The sequence below is a fragment of the Meleagris gallopavo genome, chromosome 11 (assembly GCF_000146605.3).
Source record: "Meleagris gallopavo isolate NT-WF06-2002-E0010 breed Aviagen turkey brand Nicholas breeding stock chromosome 11, Turkey_5.1, whole genome shotgun sequence".
Taxonomy (NCBI): Eukaryota; Metazoa; Chordata; class Aves; order Galliformes; family Phasianidae; genus Meleagris; species Meleagris gallopavo.
Window position 1 is genome coordinate 8,884,434 of NC_015021.2, and position 16,522 is coordinate 8,900,955.

General features: G+C 48.5%; 1 protein-coding gene across 1 annotated transcript; it reads left to right on the forward strand.

Moving 5' to 3' along the window:
- The first annotated feature begins 12,283 nt into the window (after positions 1-12,283).
- LOC116217050 (G-protein coupled receptor 35-like) lies at positions 12,284-16,054 on the forward strand. The gene is made up of 2 exons (XM_031555131.1): positions 12,284-12,369; positions 14,665-16,054. Exon 2 carries the CDS (start codon positions 14,702-14,704, stop codon positions 15,626-15,628), a length of 927 nt encoding a protein of 308 aa, XP_031410991.1. The 5' UTR covers positions 12,284-12,369; positions 14,665-14,701; the 3' UTR covers positions 15,629-16,054.
- Positions 16,055-16,522: the final 468 nt, after the last annotated feature.

Sequence of the window (16,522 nt, forward strand, 5' to 3'; positions counted from 1 at the left end):
GAAAAGCACCACTTCTGGTACATGGCTTAATGAAAGGCTTGGTAAGACCCAGGGAGCTCTTCTGGTAGCAGTCAAGTGCTCTTTCTATTTTAATTATCACCAGCAGTGATTCTCAGCAAAGGTAAGGAAAGCAAAGTTCTTCAGCCAGTGTTGCTTTATTGTCACCATGTTCCAAATAAGCATTGGTGAAATTCCTAATTATTTCCATGCTTTAGCTGATAGCCTGCAGGCAGCCACCAACAGTCGTCATTCATCTTTTTTCAGTTGGAGGTGTTGCAAATGCCAGAGACTTTGTTCTCAGAGATGATATGAGGAAAAACACATCAAGACTTTCTTTCCTTCCTGCCTTTGAGCCTGTGATGGGTTTTCGTGGGTCCGAAGCCCCGCTGTAAGAGCTCGCAGCAGCTGGAAGTGTAATGCACTGCAGCTCAGTGCCCCCTGAGGCACTTGGGCACAGCACAGAGGAGTTTAAGGTCCTGGGGATGGCTTTACCAACTCATGAACAAACACGCTTATAGAGCAAGTCACAATACCCTCCTGCAACAGGTAAAGACCAGATATTTACCAAACCTAAGTGAGTTATCTTGGCTTTTTTTTTTTCCCCCTCTACCATAATATATTTCAGTTGTAAGATAGCCATTATTTTTCTTTTTGGGGGGCTGCAGTAGGAGGCACATGACTAGAAAGTGTTCATTGCTCCCTGTATGGTGCAGAAGAGATGGTTTGGACCTGACACGCTGTGTGTCCCTGAGCTGGGCCCCCACATGCAGCCCTGCCTGTGGCACAGCCCTCAGCTCATGGATAGGGCTATGTCAGAGCATGGAAAAAGATTGTGAAACCTTCTGCTGAGATATTTGAGACCTCAATGTTTTTCTTGCTAATTTTGAACCCGTGAGATGTTTCTCATGGCCTATTTATAGAGCAGCTTGCTCTCAGAAGGCCCAGCAGGCCCCGCTCTGCAGAGCAGGCCTGAGAACCTCACCCGGGGACACCGGCCGGCACAGCCGTCGTGATGTGCTTCAGCTCACACAAGCAGGGTCCAGCCCCAAGGCACGCGGATGGACGTTGGAGGTGATGTTGGTGGGATGGCAGTAGGGATTGAACCTTCCCACCAACATCAACATCACGTTGCATTTTGCTGCTGTGTGACAGATGGCAGCAAGGAGGCAGTCTGACAGAATGGCGTCTGACGTGCGAGTGTGCAAGAAGCACAGCTGTGTCATTGAATTCTCCCATGCTGGTGAAAATGCACAGCCGAAGGTGGTAACTATGTAGAAAAAAATAGCGTTTTGTAGCTGAGAATTTGCTCTATCAAAGAATGCTGTTGTTCTCTTTGTATCTGTTGTAGTTTCCACATAAATAATTAGGAGGCATTACTTTTGGAGCAACTTGTGTATTCCTCAGACACTGAAGGTGCTGAAAAGCAGATAGGCCTGCATGCTTGCCTCCTGTCAGCCATCCCACAGTACACGGCTTGTTACACTGCTGGTGAATGCTAATATCAAATTTGGATTGGGTTTTCACTAAGTGATCTGCTCCCAGGAAACCACTGCTGCGTGTTCCTACAGGATGTTGCTGGCTGCCCCCCTCTCTCCTGTGTTTGTGTGCTCCTCAGCTATTCTCTCCCGGAAGCAGTGTTTACATGGGATTTGGGGCTGCCTTTCCAACCCCTCCTGCGAAAGGAGAGCACAGGTAAGGCTCTTATCAGCCATCTCTGCAGTTAAGGACTAGGAGTCTCTTATCTCTTTAACCTTCACATAGCCCTTGCCTGGAGACACTTGATGCAGTGATTACTTTATCTGGTCTGCTCTCTGGATCACGGAGTTCTGAACAATAACAAAGAGGGGTGGCAGAGGCAAGCCTGGACGAGAAATCAGGTCAGAAATACTGAGAAATGAGGGAAACAAAAGCTTGCATCACGTATCCAGGGATCCTGGCTTCCATGGGGCCCGTGCTGTCCCTGCTCAGCAACCAGCCCTGCCTTGCAGAGACCCAGGAGGGATTCTGCAGGAGGGAAACCCCTCTGTTTGGAGCTTAGCTCTGACTGGGGCATTGCTGGCATGGGCCAAGAAAACCACAGTCAAGCTAAGCTTATATATACATATAGCTAACCAATCCCCATCCCTGCAGGTACTCAAGGCCAGGTTGGATGGGGCCCTGGGCCGCTGGATCTGGTGCCTGATTTCATGGTTGGGAACTTACCCCCAGCAAGGGGTGATCTTTAAGGTTCTCCCAACCCAAGCCATTCTGTGACTCTATGATTCTAAGTTTATGGCTGGCCTAAGGGATATTTGACATGGGTAAATCCAGTTTAATTTGCCTGCCTGCTGCATCAAAACAATCTAGCAGAAAGGTGAATAAAGCAAACATCTGTGGAGATGGGAACTGCTCCACAGGGTCTGTGCTGTTTAATGCAGTGATCCTTCAAACCCATCAATGCATTACTAATGGCCTGTGATTTCTGAGCTGCCTCTATTGATTTAGCTGGTGTCTCATGTGTTGGAAGTGATGCACGGCTGTCTTTGCAGGGTGAAGGCTGTGGTCATGGAAATCCAGAACAAGCTGGGGAGCAGAGGTTTAATCAGCACGAGCAGCTCTCGGCATTGGGATGCTTTTCAATGGTGGGCAACTTGGATGTTCCAGGCAGTTTCCTGGGGGAATGTATATTATAAATAAATAAATAAGGGAGAAAGGAAAATGTTGCTCACACAGCAGCAAAAAGCAGGGGCTCTCCCGGGAGCTGAGCACAGGCAGAGGCAGCAGCACATCCTCCTCCTCCTCCTTCTCTGAGAAGCGGCAGCAGCCAGAGCTGATGGACGGCCTCATGAAAACGTTTTGCTTGCTGGGAATTTCTCATGCTGCAGTGGAAACATTCCCCCACCTCCCCCCCCCCCAACCCCACTACCAGACTTAAAATCAGAGGTATACACGGACCTATATAGAAGTTAAATAGAACAGAATCAAAGCTTCCCTAGCAGGCAGCACTGACCTGTGAGTAAGTATTGTATTTCCAGCAGGTGATCTGAGTTTTGTATGATAGTTTCCTCTTGCTCCAATTTTACGTATTTATTTATTTATTTTTAATTCTATTTAGCTGCCGGGTGGTGTAAGGCTTCACTCAGGCCGTGTGGTGGAGCAGCTGGGTTGTGGCATGTGAGTGGGGATGCCACAAGGGAAGAAGAGGTGTTTGCATCACGAGCACTTGACCTCGGGGCTTTGGGGAAGAGGCTCTTATTGAATTCCTTTGGTTGTTTTAAGGAAGGAAACCTGTAGCACCCTTTGCTCCTGCTTCAGGTGAAGTCAGAAATACTCCCTTTATTTTATAAGGATTTTCTCCTTTCTGAAAAATACTTTGCAGTTTTCAATCTGATGCTGCCAGGGAATGGCTTTGCAGGTAAGCAAGGCAGGTTTGAGTTTCCTTGCCAGCAGTCAGAAAGGATTATTTTCATCCTGCAAGGCCAGAAGGTTTTGCTATCCTCCCACTTCCGCAGTTCTCCCTGAAGCATTTTTGCTTTCAGATATGTGACTTCCACGGTCAGTGAGGGAAACCTGAGACCTGCTGGGCAGATATTAGTATTCAAGGCACGTGCAAAACTTAACCAGGCTTCTACTTGAATTTTGTCTGGGTAACTTCCAGGGGAAAAGTGAGTGCACAGGTCTGGCCCGGGTGGCCAGTTCTTTACTGCTGCTCTAGGGGAGGTCAGAAAGCCAGCCCAGGTTTTTTCCAGCACAGTGTTCATGTGGTGAGGCAGTGGATGGTACGGGCAGGAGAAGGATGAGAGTCTGATGCAGCAAACAGAACAGGTTTAAATAGAGGTCACTGTGGACATGGTAAATTCCTGATTGATACTGTTACTATATTACTGTGCAGAAACAACAGAGTCGTCACATTGCTGTGACAATACACAAGATCCATTTTCAGTATTGGCTGCAGTGATTGCTTGGTGGTATCCTGAACCAGAGGGAAGGAACGTTCTTCAGACCGAGGTGAGCACTGCTGGCGTTAGGAGTCAGCTTTGGAGGATTGGTGGTGAGGCAAAAAGCCAAAGCAGTGCTGCTGTGTCTCTGGAGAACTTCAGCCTCTCAGGGTGCCATGAGGAACTGGATGCATGGCAGGGATCTGCATGATGCCAGGTAGCCAAGCTCCTGCTGGCACCGCTGCTGGGGTCTGGGTTTCTTCTACATGCAGGAGGACAGTTACTGGGCCCTCTGAGTTTTATAAATCATAGAAACATAGAATAATTATGGCTGGAAATGACCATTAAGATCACAGCTTGGCAATAGCACCTTCTGCAAGGCCCGGCAGCCGCCCAGGCCGCGATCGCTGCAGCTGGAGGCTTTCTGGCTGATGCTGCAGGCAGGCAGAGCCGAGTTAGCAGCAGGGAGCAAAAATGGAAACTGATTTAAAAATAGTGGAGATTAATTTGAGGAACAAAAAAAACCACCCAATTATTCTTCAGATTGGGAAACCTTTCTGGAAGGAAACAAGCACGCCTGCAGGCTGCGGGCAGGGGGCTGCGGAGGCTCCAGCAAGAGCAGCTGCACATTTCTTCCATGACCACAGAATTCTTGGCACTTGGTTTCTTGTCTGGGACAAAGTGTGATTTTATTATGCGCAGGGAAAAATACAACAGTCTTTGGAGGGCTTTAGAGGCTTCCTGGTCTCTTGGCTGCACTATGGGAGGGAGGGACCAGCTCACAGGATTGGGAAAGATCTATCATCAAGTTTAACCATCACCTGGCACAGCCAAGACCACTACCAAACCACGTCCCCATGTACCATGTCCACATGTCCCTTAAATACCCTCAGGGATGGAGCCTTCACCACCTCCCTGAGCAGCCCATCCCAACACCTGTTTCCTCACATCCTATCACTTGCTGCCTGAGACGTGAGACCACATGAGATGAGCATTGTTGTGAGCATTTGTGATGTGTGGGATGTCTGGTGCCCCCAGAACTCTTGCACCCATTTAGAAAAGGATTGAAAAGTACCTCTGCTGCATGAAGAGCAGGAACTCCCCTGTTCTGCACCCTTTGCAGATGAAAACACCCGGGGTTCCTTAGAAGAGCCGAGTTTTGAGGGCAGGACTAAGACTGTGTTGAAGACTTTGAAAGAAGATGACGGCCGTGGCACCTGCTTAAGGAATTGGGGTTGTCTTCATTTTCCTTCTCTTCCCTCCTTGGTTGAGCTGATCTGTATTTTAGCCACAAGGTGGCACACGGTCCTTCCCTGGAAGATCAGAACGGAATCACAGGACAAATGGTTTTTGTTCAGATACCCAGAACTCAGGCTGAGCCACTGCTGTTCCTAAAATAAAGCCCAGGCAGACAATGCTAGGATGGCTCAAGTCATTTGTAGGACATGGCAGAGGGAACACCTGAACCTTATCTTGTGCAGGTTCACAAAGCCTCACTGCTACCCCATGCTGGAAGAATAGAGGTGATTTCCAAATCGATGTACTGGTGCTGATTTTTTATTTGTTTGATTTTTGTTTTCAAAACCCATGCATGGGTGCCAGGTTGATGTCTGGCTTTGGCCAGAGGGAGAGCCTGGTCACCCCAGCAAGTCCCAACAGCCTCCAACAGCAACAACAGCCCTCAGGTGAATGAAGGCGGCAGCACTGTGCAAATTACCTTTTCTTTCTTATCCATAATAAGACAGGTAATAATCCTCCTATTGGACTAATTACAGCCAATGAAAATAACTCCCACTGACAGTATTTGAAGAATAACCACTTAAATGAAAAAGAGTGAACAGTGATTATTATTCTGTACATGGCTCTCTCTTGCCCCATCTATTCTGACCTCAGTAAATCTCAGTGTAATTAATCACGGAGGATTAAACACTGCAGGGGAAGGAGAAGGAAATTATGTAAAGGTAGAACTCCAGTTGGCTTTGACTTGCCATAAATTTGGGTTATCTGTCTCAAAGAATACATTTCCTAGTCTGCCTTCTATAGAATAAATCTATGCCATTAGATTTGTTTCCATGAGAATTGTATGGATAGGGACAACCGGAGTATTCTCAGGTGTGTATGGAGCTAACCTAGGAAGGCAGTGGCTGTGGAAGAGCTGGGTTTGCTCTTTGGGTATTTGAGAAGCAGAAGAAAGCACACAGGTGCCTCAGCAAGCAGCAGAGAGGGTAGGGCTTGGGTGCTCATCTTTAAAAAGTGGAAACCAACCTCAGAGAAACTGAAAATTCAAGTTTGTGCGTAGCAAAGTGGAAAGAAGGTGTTAATTTAGCACTAGGGGCTATCAGTAGAAGGGTCAAAATCCTTAAAAAATTTGGGGTCTACCACCAGTCTTAGAGGCAAGAGGTCTCCAAGGAGAGATCCCACTCTATTCTCTCTCTCTCCAAGTCTGAGGGCTTCACTTAGTAAACAGTTTCCTGCCATTACCCTCTGCATTAGTTGCCCTATGACAGGTCAGAGCATGGATCATCAGGGAGGGTAGCTAATAGGCTGTGAAAACAAAGGAAAACATTAATGGATTCTTTCTTCTCTCTTTCAAAACCCATTAAGGCTTCTCTAAGCGTGCTAAAAGCCAAAACGCCCCATGCACTCTGGGGGCTGCAGACATTTACAGAAATGACTTTCCAGAATGGGGAAAGGACACACATCACAAGCCTCTGCCAGGGAGCTGCCATTTGTTAGGTTACCAGATCACTTGCTCACTTTTTTGCACTCCGAGCCACCAACCAGGTGCCCCTTACCCTATGAAGAGGGCCATGTGCCACAGATATGGCTCTCCTAGTGCTGCCCTGTGTGGTTTGTGATCATCCCAAGCGCTCCTTCGTGGCAGTTCTCTGGGGGATTGCCCTTCTGCTTGAGTGCAAGGACTCTGAACTCCTGCATTCCCATCCTGAAGACCTATCCTGAAATAAGATAACACCTGGTACTCTCTCTCTCAGCAAGGGGAGATAAGCAGCAAGCCCAGCATAACTCTTGAGTGGAAGAAAAGTTTCCTAGCTCAGCCACATTTTTGCACATCTGGTACAAAATCCAGCAACTCTAGAGGCAGTGTTTTCTTGAAGTGCAAGAATCTGTAACCTGGAAAGCCCACTGCTTCTCGTGCCAGGTTTTGGCTGATGGCACTGATGCCAAGAATCAGCTTGGAGAGCTGGGGATTTTGAGAACCGCAGGATTGCTTTGTACTTGCAAGGCATAAAAACATCCCTGACATGGCTTGCAACTCTTCTGCAGTAGTGAGGGGCTAATTCCTTGCTCTGAAGGATGTGGTATTGCTCTAAGCAGGGGCTTGAGGTCACAGAGCAGTAAGCATCCAAACGTCATGGGAAACATCTCTGCCCCCACACTGCAGGGCTGTCCAAATCCTGGAGAGGCTGCAGGTCCCCACAGAAAACCATGAGCTGCTAACAGTGCTATTTTCCACTGAGCATGGCCAGTTGTTCCAGCATCCAACAGAATGATTAGAAAAACAGTAGTGTTAATTAACTACTCCTAAACAGACTGAAAGCAAGATGAAACCCAATAGTGGTTTAGAGGAAAAGCAATTTAGTGACCAGGAATGAAGAGAGCAAGGTAAGAGGCTTCCTGTGAAAAAAGGTTTGCAATGAAACATAATTGAGTGGTTCCTTTTTTCCTTCCACAACCCATTGAATTAAGCATGTAACCAAGCTGAGCTGATTGCCTTAAGCACACAGTGTGGTTTTTGGTCAGATTTACTGGCACCAACCAATTCTTTATGAGAAGAAATCTGCCCAACAGTGAAAGTGCCACAGGGGATTTGTATCAATGCAAGGGGCACAAGGTGCACCTGCAATTGGTGTGGGTACATGAATTTTGGTAATGTCAAAGGAAATAAGGCACTTGGGGTAAACCTGGAGAAGGTGGTGGTGGTTTCTACTGGGGAAAGCAGTCCTCTGCAGCTCCCCTTATCAGGGTGTTAGCCAGGCTGCTGTACTTAGACATCACATAGACAGACTGGGATGTTTAGGTGGAATTAAGACAGCTCTCTTGCTGCCCCCCCACTCTCCTCCTGGACTACTTTACCTTCAGCCATCCCCAGCCAGGAAGACTGATGGGATGGTTCTACATTTCAGCTGCAGCTGCCCACAACTGTTTTCCTGCCCCCAAATCACCAATTCTGCAATGAATGGCTTATTTTAAACAACGGGCAGCGGGAAGAGGTGAAGGGCAAGGAGCCCAAATAAGAGGCTGTTGTGACTATCACAGCAGCAAAGCTTGGGCAGATTTAGCAGGCACTCCACTTACACTGAGTACAGCCCTGCCCCCGACAGGCAGCCAGTAGCATAGAGATCATGAGAAGATGTTTTAATCTGCAATCTCACCATCTGTATCGCTAGCATCTGGAAAATGTATTGCAGCTAGATTTTTGCACAAGGGAACCGAGGGGAAATTTGCTGCTTTCCTGAGTAAGAAGTTGCTGTCAAAGGCTCTCACACAGGTGAAATGTCAGCACAAGGCAGATGGAGCCCCAGGCACCTGCTCCTTGTTACATGGGACCCAGCAGTTCACTTGATCTTCCCAGCACTGTGTACACCCTGGCAGCAGTTGCTCATGGAGAGCAGCACTATGAGCTGGATGGCATCTTCACCAGATTTCCTGCCCAAGTGTTGTTCCTTCTTTCTAGAAAGAGGTCTTCACATCAGACCCCATGAAAGGCACATCTATGCTGACAAAGCTGTCTTGATTATAGGAAGGGAATTGGGAGAGCAGCCATTGGTGGTATGAGGTCAGTGGCTTTGTGTCACACTGTCTCCAGTTCTCAGTGGTGACACACATTGGTGTCAGGGATGGGACTCTGGAAGCCAACACATCCAAGCAGCGGAGTGTAGAGCTGAACTTCCCAAACCACACTTTCCCCACGCTGTGTCCATGCAGATGGCACATGTGCCTCTCTCCCAGAGGCTCTGCCCTTCTGCCGCATCCGTGCTCTCTGCAATTCAGTTGTGCTCACTGTGTACGCACTCAGTGCAGCTCCAGAAAAAAAGAACAGTAGATACTTAGATGCATGCTTCCCTGTGCTGAAAGGCAGAACAGACATGAACAACTCAGTCTGACTGCTGACATATTACACTTCACAACGCACACACCATCCAGCAGGCTCAGGGCAGCACCACTTGCTTTGAATGCACTTATTCCAATTGCAGAGTTTGATTATATTGAATGCTTACTAGCATGCACAGGAAGGAAAAAAATATCTGTTGTCATTGGCTGGTGTCATCACCCAGCCCTGGCAAAGTCCTTCTACATCCAAACGACTGTACCACAACGTAGCCTTCTGGATTGTAATTACAGGACTAGATCTTCATGGTTGAAGTGTGGGAAGAATTAGAAATAAGGCTGAGGGTGTTTGCTTTGCTGCCTTGTTAAAGATGGTACAATCAAAGGTCACTCAGTGTGTCATATGAAGTTTGACATCATCCCACATAGGTACTCCTCCTGTTTCACACCACAACCAAAACCACACTGCCTAGTCTTGCGTAGTACACTATATTTTATCAACACAAAAACAGATGTAATCTGTGCTACCATCCTTCCATCCTGGGATGTGGCAGGAGGCTGAAGGAAGCGTAAAGAGCTGAGGAGCTCTTCGAAGAAAAAGAGATTGGCTTTTTCTGGTTTTGTTTCTTGTAACAAAGTCATCCATATCTCAGAACAGGCAGACTACTCCTAGGAAAGCTCACCTGGGATTCAATAGGCAAAAGCCTTGTCCTGCATCACTGTCCTCTTGGAAGACGATGGCTATAGTGCTATAGTAAAAGTTGTAATCTACAGCTATAGGGATAGGAAACTTGTAGGGCCTTTTTGGGTACCCTCAAAGAACCAGAGCCCCTGCAGGGAAAAGTCTCATTGCTGTGAATTTGTAGGAGCTGAGACTGAAGCCTCTTGTTTGGCAACCAACCCAGCAGACCCACTGCAGTGCTGTAATGCTATGACATGATGGAACGTACAGCAATAATAGCAGGGTGGCACAATTTGAGACTACAGCAAATAAGAACAAGTCCAAATGCAGCAGCTGCAAATGCAGAAACAAAAGAAGAAAAACAGCTTACCTTTGGAAGACCTCAGGTAGGCAGGGATCTCCAGCAAGATACCCTCACCTCCTATACCAGCCCTTAAATGAGGTCTGGGAAGGGGTGAATCCTGGCTCCACCCTTCCAATCACTCAGGTACACTGCATGCACCTGAGCTCTCCTGGGTTGGCCCTGCCTTACACCAGGTGCTCAATCATTGCTTCAGGCCATGACTTAGCATTTCTGCTACCTGCCCTCCATGGATGGGAGCATAGGGCAGAGCAGTTCTGTGACTGCAAAGTACATAACAGTGACCACATTATTGATCAACTGCCAGCACTATTTTTTCTACTGGTTTAAGTAGAGAAAAGTCGATGTTTTCAGTAAAAAACTCAAAGTCCTTCTGGGCTCAGTGACCTCAGCGTGTTGATCAGCATGTTTACATGCTCGCTCCTTTTCTGGCTCCCAAGGGAGAAGCTCTCTGTTCTCTTCAGCTCAGAGCAGTTCTCCCTAACACCGGGGCTGCTGTGTGGCCACAGTGGGTCACTGATCCCAGGTGCAGGCTGTCCCTTGGCCCTCCACTGCACCGTGCCTCATGATGGACAGGGCTTCTCCCCAAAATGCCCTTCAGGACCCCACAGTGAGACCTGTGGACCCACACCGTGAGAGCTCCTCATCCTGCAAGAGCTCCCCACCATGCAGTGAGACAGCCACAGCCACGTGCTGGTGGGTCACAGCTGTGCAACCTGTGAGTCACTGCCCTTCCTGTCCCACTTTGCATGGCAGAGCTCATGCCTGAGCACACACACTGGGTGAGTGTGGGCACCACCAGCATGGAGACAGCCAAGGGTGAAGGCTTTGCTTTCCCTGCGAATACGGGCAGCAGGAGAAAGCAGAGCACTTGTGCCCACCTGGCTGGAGAGGAGACCTCTTTGGGCCTGGTGAATGGTGAGCACAGCTACAGCAACTGCTCCTTTCAGCCTGGTGTCATCATTCTACTGCTGAAACAGCAGAGTCTGTGTGTAGAAGTGCATATGTGGCAACGTGGCTGTGTCCTGTGCCTCATAAGACTCATAACTGCTTAACTTGCTGCACTGCCAGAGCAAACACTGGGTGCACCATTACAAGGGGCATGGGCACAACACCCCCAGCCCCAAAGAAGCAGGCTGAGAACTACCTTACTTGGATGACTCATTACCATACTGGTTTCTCACCTTCTGCGGACACAAACATGCTTATCAACAAGTCTCCCATGAAAGGAAATTATGCTGCTGTGATAGTTTCCACTGCATCATTTCTACCAGACACTGAAGCCCACTGCTACCCTGAACCCCCAGGGAACTTTTTGCTCCCTTCCCCTGTGCCTTTTTCCATTCAGCACATCTCAGTGCTTATTATGAGGTGAATCCAAGGTATGTAAGCCTCCATGTAAGTGGAGCAGTGTGAGTGGGTTTCATCTCCATGACCTTCTGTTGGGTACCCTGATCTGCACCTCCGGGGCACCACTTTGTGAGCGAGTGGAGTACCTTGTGTGCTCTCTTATGAACAGCCAACCATCAACAGCAGCCCTGCACCAAAGAAGTGTTACAGCTGGTTGGGTACTGAGGGCCAGTGGGCAGCGAGGCCATTCCCCACCAGCCCTTAGGCATGCTTATTGCTACCACCAATTAGACAGCCCATCTCTGTGCTCTTTGGGGCTTACAGATGCCTCTCCCTCATCCACTTCTTTCAGAGCAGGATCTGACAAGAAGCTCTACCCCAAAACTGTGGCAGAGCCCCACAGGCCCATTGCCAGCCTGAAGGCAGGAGAGCAGCTGAAGCCCTGCCATCACAGACACCTCCTGCTGCACCACTGCCCCGTGCAACAAACCCATCCCAAGGAGCTCTTGGAGCAGCCACGTCCATCTGAGTAGGCTGCAAGATGTTCTCCACCCTAGGGATTGCCTGTGCCATGCACTGATCTGCCTAGGACTGCACAAGGATGACCTTGCACCTTCAGCTGCTCAAGTGAGCCAGTAACAGATGCTGCACCTTCCTGGCTGTGCCCAGCTTGGCTGTCAGCAGAGCAGCCCAGCTCTGCATTTCCTGAGTACACCTGCTAGCCAGTGACCACACTTCTAGGTAGTAGCAAGTGATGAGGCACTGAGTCTTCATGGAAAGCATTACAGCCAGCAGATGATCTTATCTTTCGGGACAAGCAGACACGAGATCCTTCCTCACGCAGGAGGAGGAGGTGCTATAGAAGCCTTCAAGTACTTGTGAGCTGTCAGTTCAGGTGCATGATGTGTGCCTGATCACAGCCCTTCTGGCCCCACTCCTGCTAGGTTGCTGCTGGGACCTGCTGTGACTCTGTGGCTTTATACCTGCAGGTAACTTCACCCTGTCTTGTTCTCTTGCTTTGCATGCTCAGGGATCTGCTGAGGTGGGGAGGAGGTGGAGGAAGCTCAGTGCCTGGCTTCTCTGATCCAGCACAGATGCTGCCGCACATGGTCCTGCTCAGCAGCTGTACTGTACTGCTGAGATGTTCCTTTCCTGTGCTTACTGCAGGAAGAGCAGAGCAGGCTGCTTTCTAACACCAATTGGTGGCTAGAAACTAAGCTATTCTCATTGTCACCCTAGTGGGTACTGGCCACCACCGTGCTGCTGTGACACCTTTTATGTCCCCAGCCTCTGTTTCACATTGCTTTCTCCAAGCTCCCTGCTGAAGGCCAGGTAAGAACTGAAGAAAAATGTGCCCAGCCGTGGTCTTGCTCCCACCTCCCACCTCCCAGCTTCCCAGCCTGCCTTAGTCTGTGGCGGACACAGTGCTGTGCTGTGCTGTTGTCCCTCTGGCCCCAGCCTGCTCCCTCTCCTGTGGGAGCACTGAGATGCTCCGGTACTGCAGCCATCAACTCATCACCTCTGATCCACATTAAGCATTTTCAGCAGCTGGAGGATGTGCTAGTTTATCGCCCAGCATCTCTTTGAGGAAGCTTACTTCACCCTTACTTTATCTGTGTCTGCTTTCACACCCTCTGCCGGTTTCCTCCCTCTTCCTGCAGCCTGTGAGCTCCTGGCCAGCAACACTTGCAAGCCCTGAGCAGCAGGGCAGGTTGCTGGGAATGCATTGGGACCACATCTTCAGCTCCAAAGCCAACGTCAGCCAGAGCCCTTGCTGCAGGGCACACTGGTGGTTTGCCTCTGCTGTACTTCAGCACGGAGGCTGTGCTAGCAGTGCACACCACGGCCAACCTAAAGCAACCTGGGCATCAGCCACACCTGCAAAGATCTGCTAAGCTTAACACGGCAGCTGCACCGTGGAGGAAGGTGTTTCCCTGCTGCTACTTACTGAGGTTCAGAGAGGTTTTCCTTGGGTGACAGCTAGCAGGCAGCAAGGAGCAACCTCTGTTGGGAAACCCAGACTTGAGCACGCAATAATCATGTGAGAGCTCTGTGCAGGAGTCACATTAATGTCTGCTGGTGTCCAGGATGCTTGTTTAACCCCCTAGCATTTGAGGTATTTATAGTTAGCAGGCCTGCAGCCCAATGCTGGAGGTAGCACCCTCACCATCCGAGCACAAGCTCTGTGTTCTTCTCAGGGGCAAATAACTGCTTAACCAGGGCTCTGCTGTCACAATGTCCCCCTGCATCTCTGAAGATTTCACCAAATCACCCACCATTTCACTCTCCCAGAAGAGTGGTAAAATCTTGCTTTAAAAATAAAATGTTATATTCTTTCCAATGTGCACTGAGATGCAAGCAGAAGTTCCGCAACATCACTGATTCAGAGAAAACCCTTTGTGCAGGACACACAGAGTTGCTTTGCATAGGATGGAGCCTGATAAAAACTGACTTTATCAGATCTTCATACAACCAGCACTGCTGTGAAGCATCCGGCAGCCAGTGTGGCAGACGCTCAGGACCTACTCTTATGTCTCATGGGTTTTCCAGGGTGTTTACCCTGAGAAGGAAACACTTAAGCCCTCACTTGCTTAAGCTCCTTGTCACACACAACCGTTTCTTCTTTGGGGTAAGTATTTCTGCTTTATATCTGCAGACTTTTACTCTCTTCTGGAATGAATAGATTTAACGTTTGTTCAATCCTTCCTTCCCTGCAGTGAGGATGAGAGCAGCATGCCTCACTCACTCCCTTTGTGTTTTGTCATGCCTTTGGGATGCAGGACTCAGATTCTGCTCTGTTTTCCTCAGCTCAGAGTGGGAGCAGAAGGTCTTGGGGCAGGAGACCCATTAGAAGAATTTCTGCTCATGGGTTATGCATACTTAGTGCTGGCTGCTTCAGTCCCTGCCTATCTCAAAACCAAGTCTGAATCATTTTGCCTGCACAGGCTGGCTTAGAGAGTTAGTACTGACATTATCGCAGGTTGTCCTGGTATCCATGTGTTCTCTTCTGCGTGTCATTCCCTCCCCTCATTCAATTTTTAATTGAGGCTGCCTACTATGCCCTATTGGAAGTGCTCCCAGAGATATTTACTCATAAACTGAGTAAATACAAACAGAGCTTGAGACAGAGATCCATCCCAGTTACAGGATGCCTGAGAAAGCCAATCCTGTAGATTCAAATTCACATTTATAACAGAATAAATATTTCCTTAAATGACCTTTTTATAGGAACCATGCACCTATTGAGAGGTAGGAGGGTCTTACCATTTTTTTCCCCATTTCAGGTCTCAGACCATCACATGCCATCCACATATCAGGACAATGAATGAGTCCGAGAGCTGCAATCTCACAGTCATAGAGGTGAATCCCCATGTTCATCTCACTGAATTTGCTCTATATATCTTCACTTTCTTTTTTGGAGCGATTTTTAATGTCCTTGCCTTGTGGGTGTTCTTCTGCAAAATAAAGAAGTGGACAGAAACCAGGGTGTACGCCATCAACTTGGTCTTTGCTGATTTCTTTGTCATTTGCACCTTGCCTTTCATGGCATATTTGATCTGGAAAAAGTCAGTCCGAAGTGAACTCTGCCAGTTTATAGAGGCAATGTACTTCATCAACATGGTAGTGAGCATCTACATCATTTCATTTATCTCCATCGATCGGTACCTCGGCATAAAGCACCCCCTGAAAGCTCGGGCCTTCAGGTCTCCATCCAAAGCTGCTTGTCTCTGTGGGCTCCTGTGGCTCGCTGTCACCATTGGAACCATCTTAAAACTTCAGCAGAGATATGCTGACTTCTGCTTTCAGTACGATACCAGCACTCCCACCGCTCTGATACTGCTTTCCATGTTTTTCATTTTGACTCTTCCATTAGCAACCTTGACCTTTTGTTCCATAGAAATCATCAGGAGCCTTAAGAAACAGCTGAAGACAAACTCACTGGAGCAGAAGTCAATCCAGAAAGCTCTTTATATCATTTATGCCAATCTGATTGTGTTTCTGATATGTTTTCTGCCGCCCCACCTCATGCTCATTGCCAGGCTCATCATGAAGCACACTGAAACTACCTGTTCACTGAACCACTTTTTGAGGAACTTCTCCTCCATGACGCGGTGCATTGCCACATCCAACTGCTGCCTGGACTGTGTCTGCTACTACTTTGTGACCAAGGAGTTCCAGGAAGCCATCCTGCTGCCCAAGTCCAGCACTGCCAGAACAACGCAAACCCATTCTGTGCAGACACACTAAAGAAAGGAGAAACTACACAAAACAAAAGCACAACGAAACCAACAAATTCTACAGTGTCAAGAGGAGATATGGCTGCGCTGTTGTGGGGATAACCATCCCCCTTTCACTCCAAGGAGAGCTTTGTTATGTGTATCATTGTTAAGCTGTAATTTCTACCCTGTGTCTCTATTAAGCTGATAAATCATTTTACATAGAGGTGCCCAAAGTGAGTCTGCAGTGGCAGTGCGTTAACGTTCCCTTCCCCTCCATGTGTTACTCTTATGGGAAGAAGGGTGGCCCATGTATGTCAGTCACCCTGTTTTATTTCAAGTTGCAACTAAAGTCAACTCAACCTAAAACACAAAAGCCAACAAAAAAGCCTGTACTGTGCTTTATCTCACAGTGTATCTCAGATTGCTTGCATTAAAAACAATCTGATGGTGCCAGGCTGGACCCCAGGTTTGCCCTGCTGGCAGCAGTGCAGGTTCTGGGTAGCATTGCACAGCTGGACACAACTGGACTCAGCTGGACTTCCACAGCCTGCCCACACTGTCACCTCTCACATTTCGTGGGTATAATGCATTTGCTATGAGTAAGCAGCTCAGAAAAGCCAGTAGGGAGAAGAAGAGGGGAGAGGGGGTGGGGGATGATCCTCTGTGTGTTCTTTGCTGCCTAGGAAAGGGCTTTTTTCTTTCTAAATACTGACAAATCTCAGTTACTGCTGCCAAGTGCTGCCCAGGCACTGCCTGAAGAGAGCAGAGCACCAGAAACTGCTGTGAGGGAGTCCTGCTGTGTCCTGAACCCTCCCTGCCCATTTGCACAATTTCCCCACCTCCTGACACCCACAGAACTCTCCCCTCCATGCCAGTGTCTCCTACCTGTGCCTGGTTGGCCATGACTGCCATTTCTGGTGTA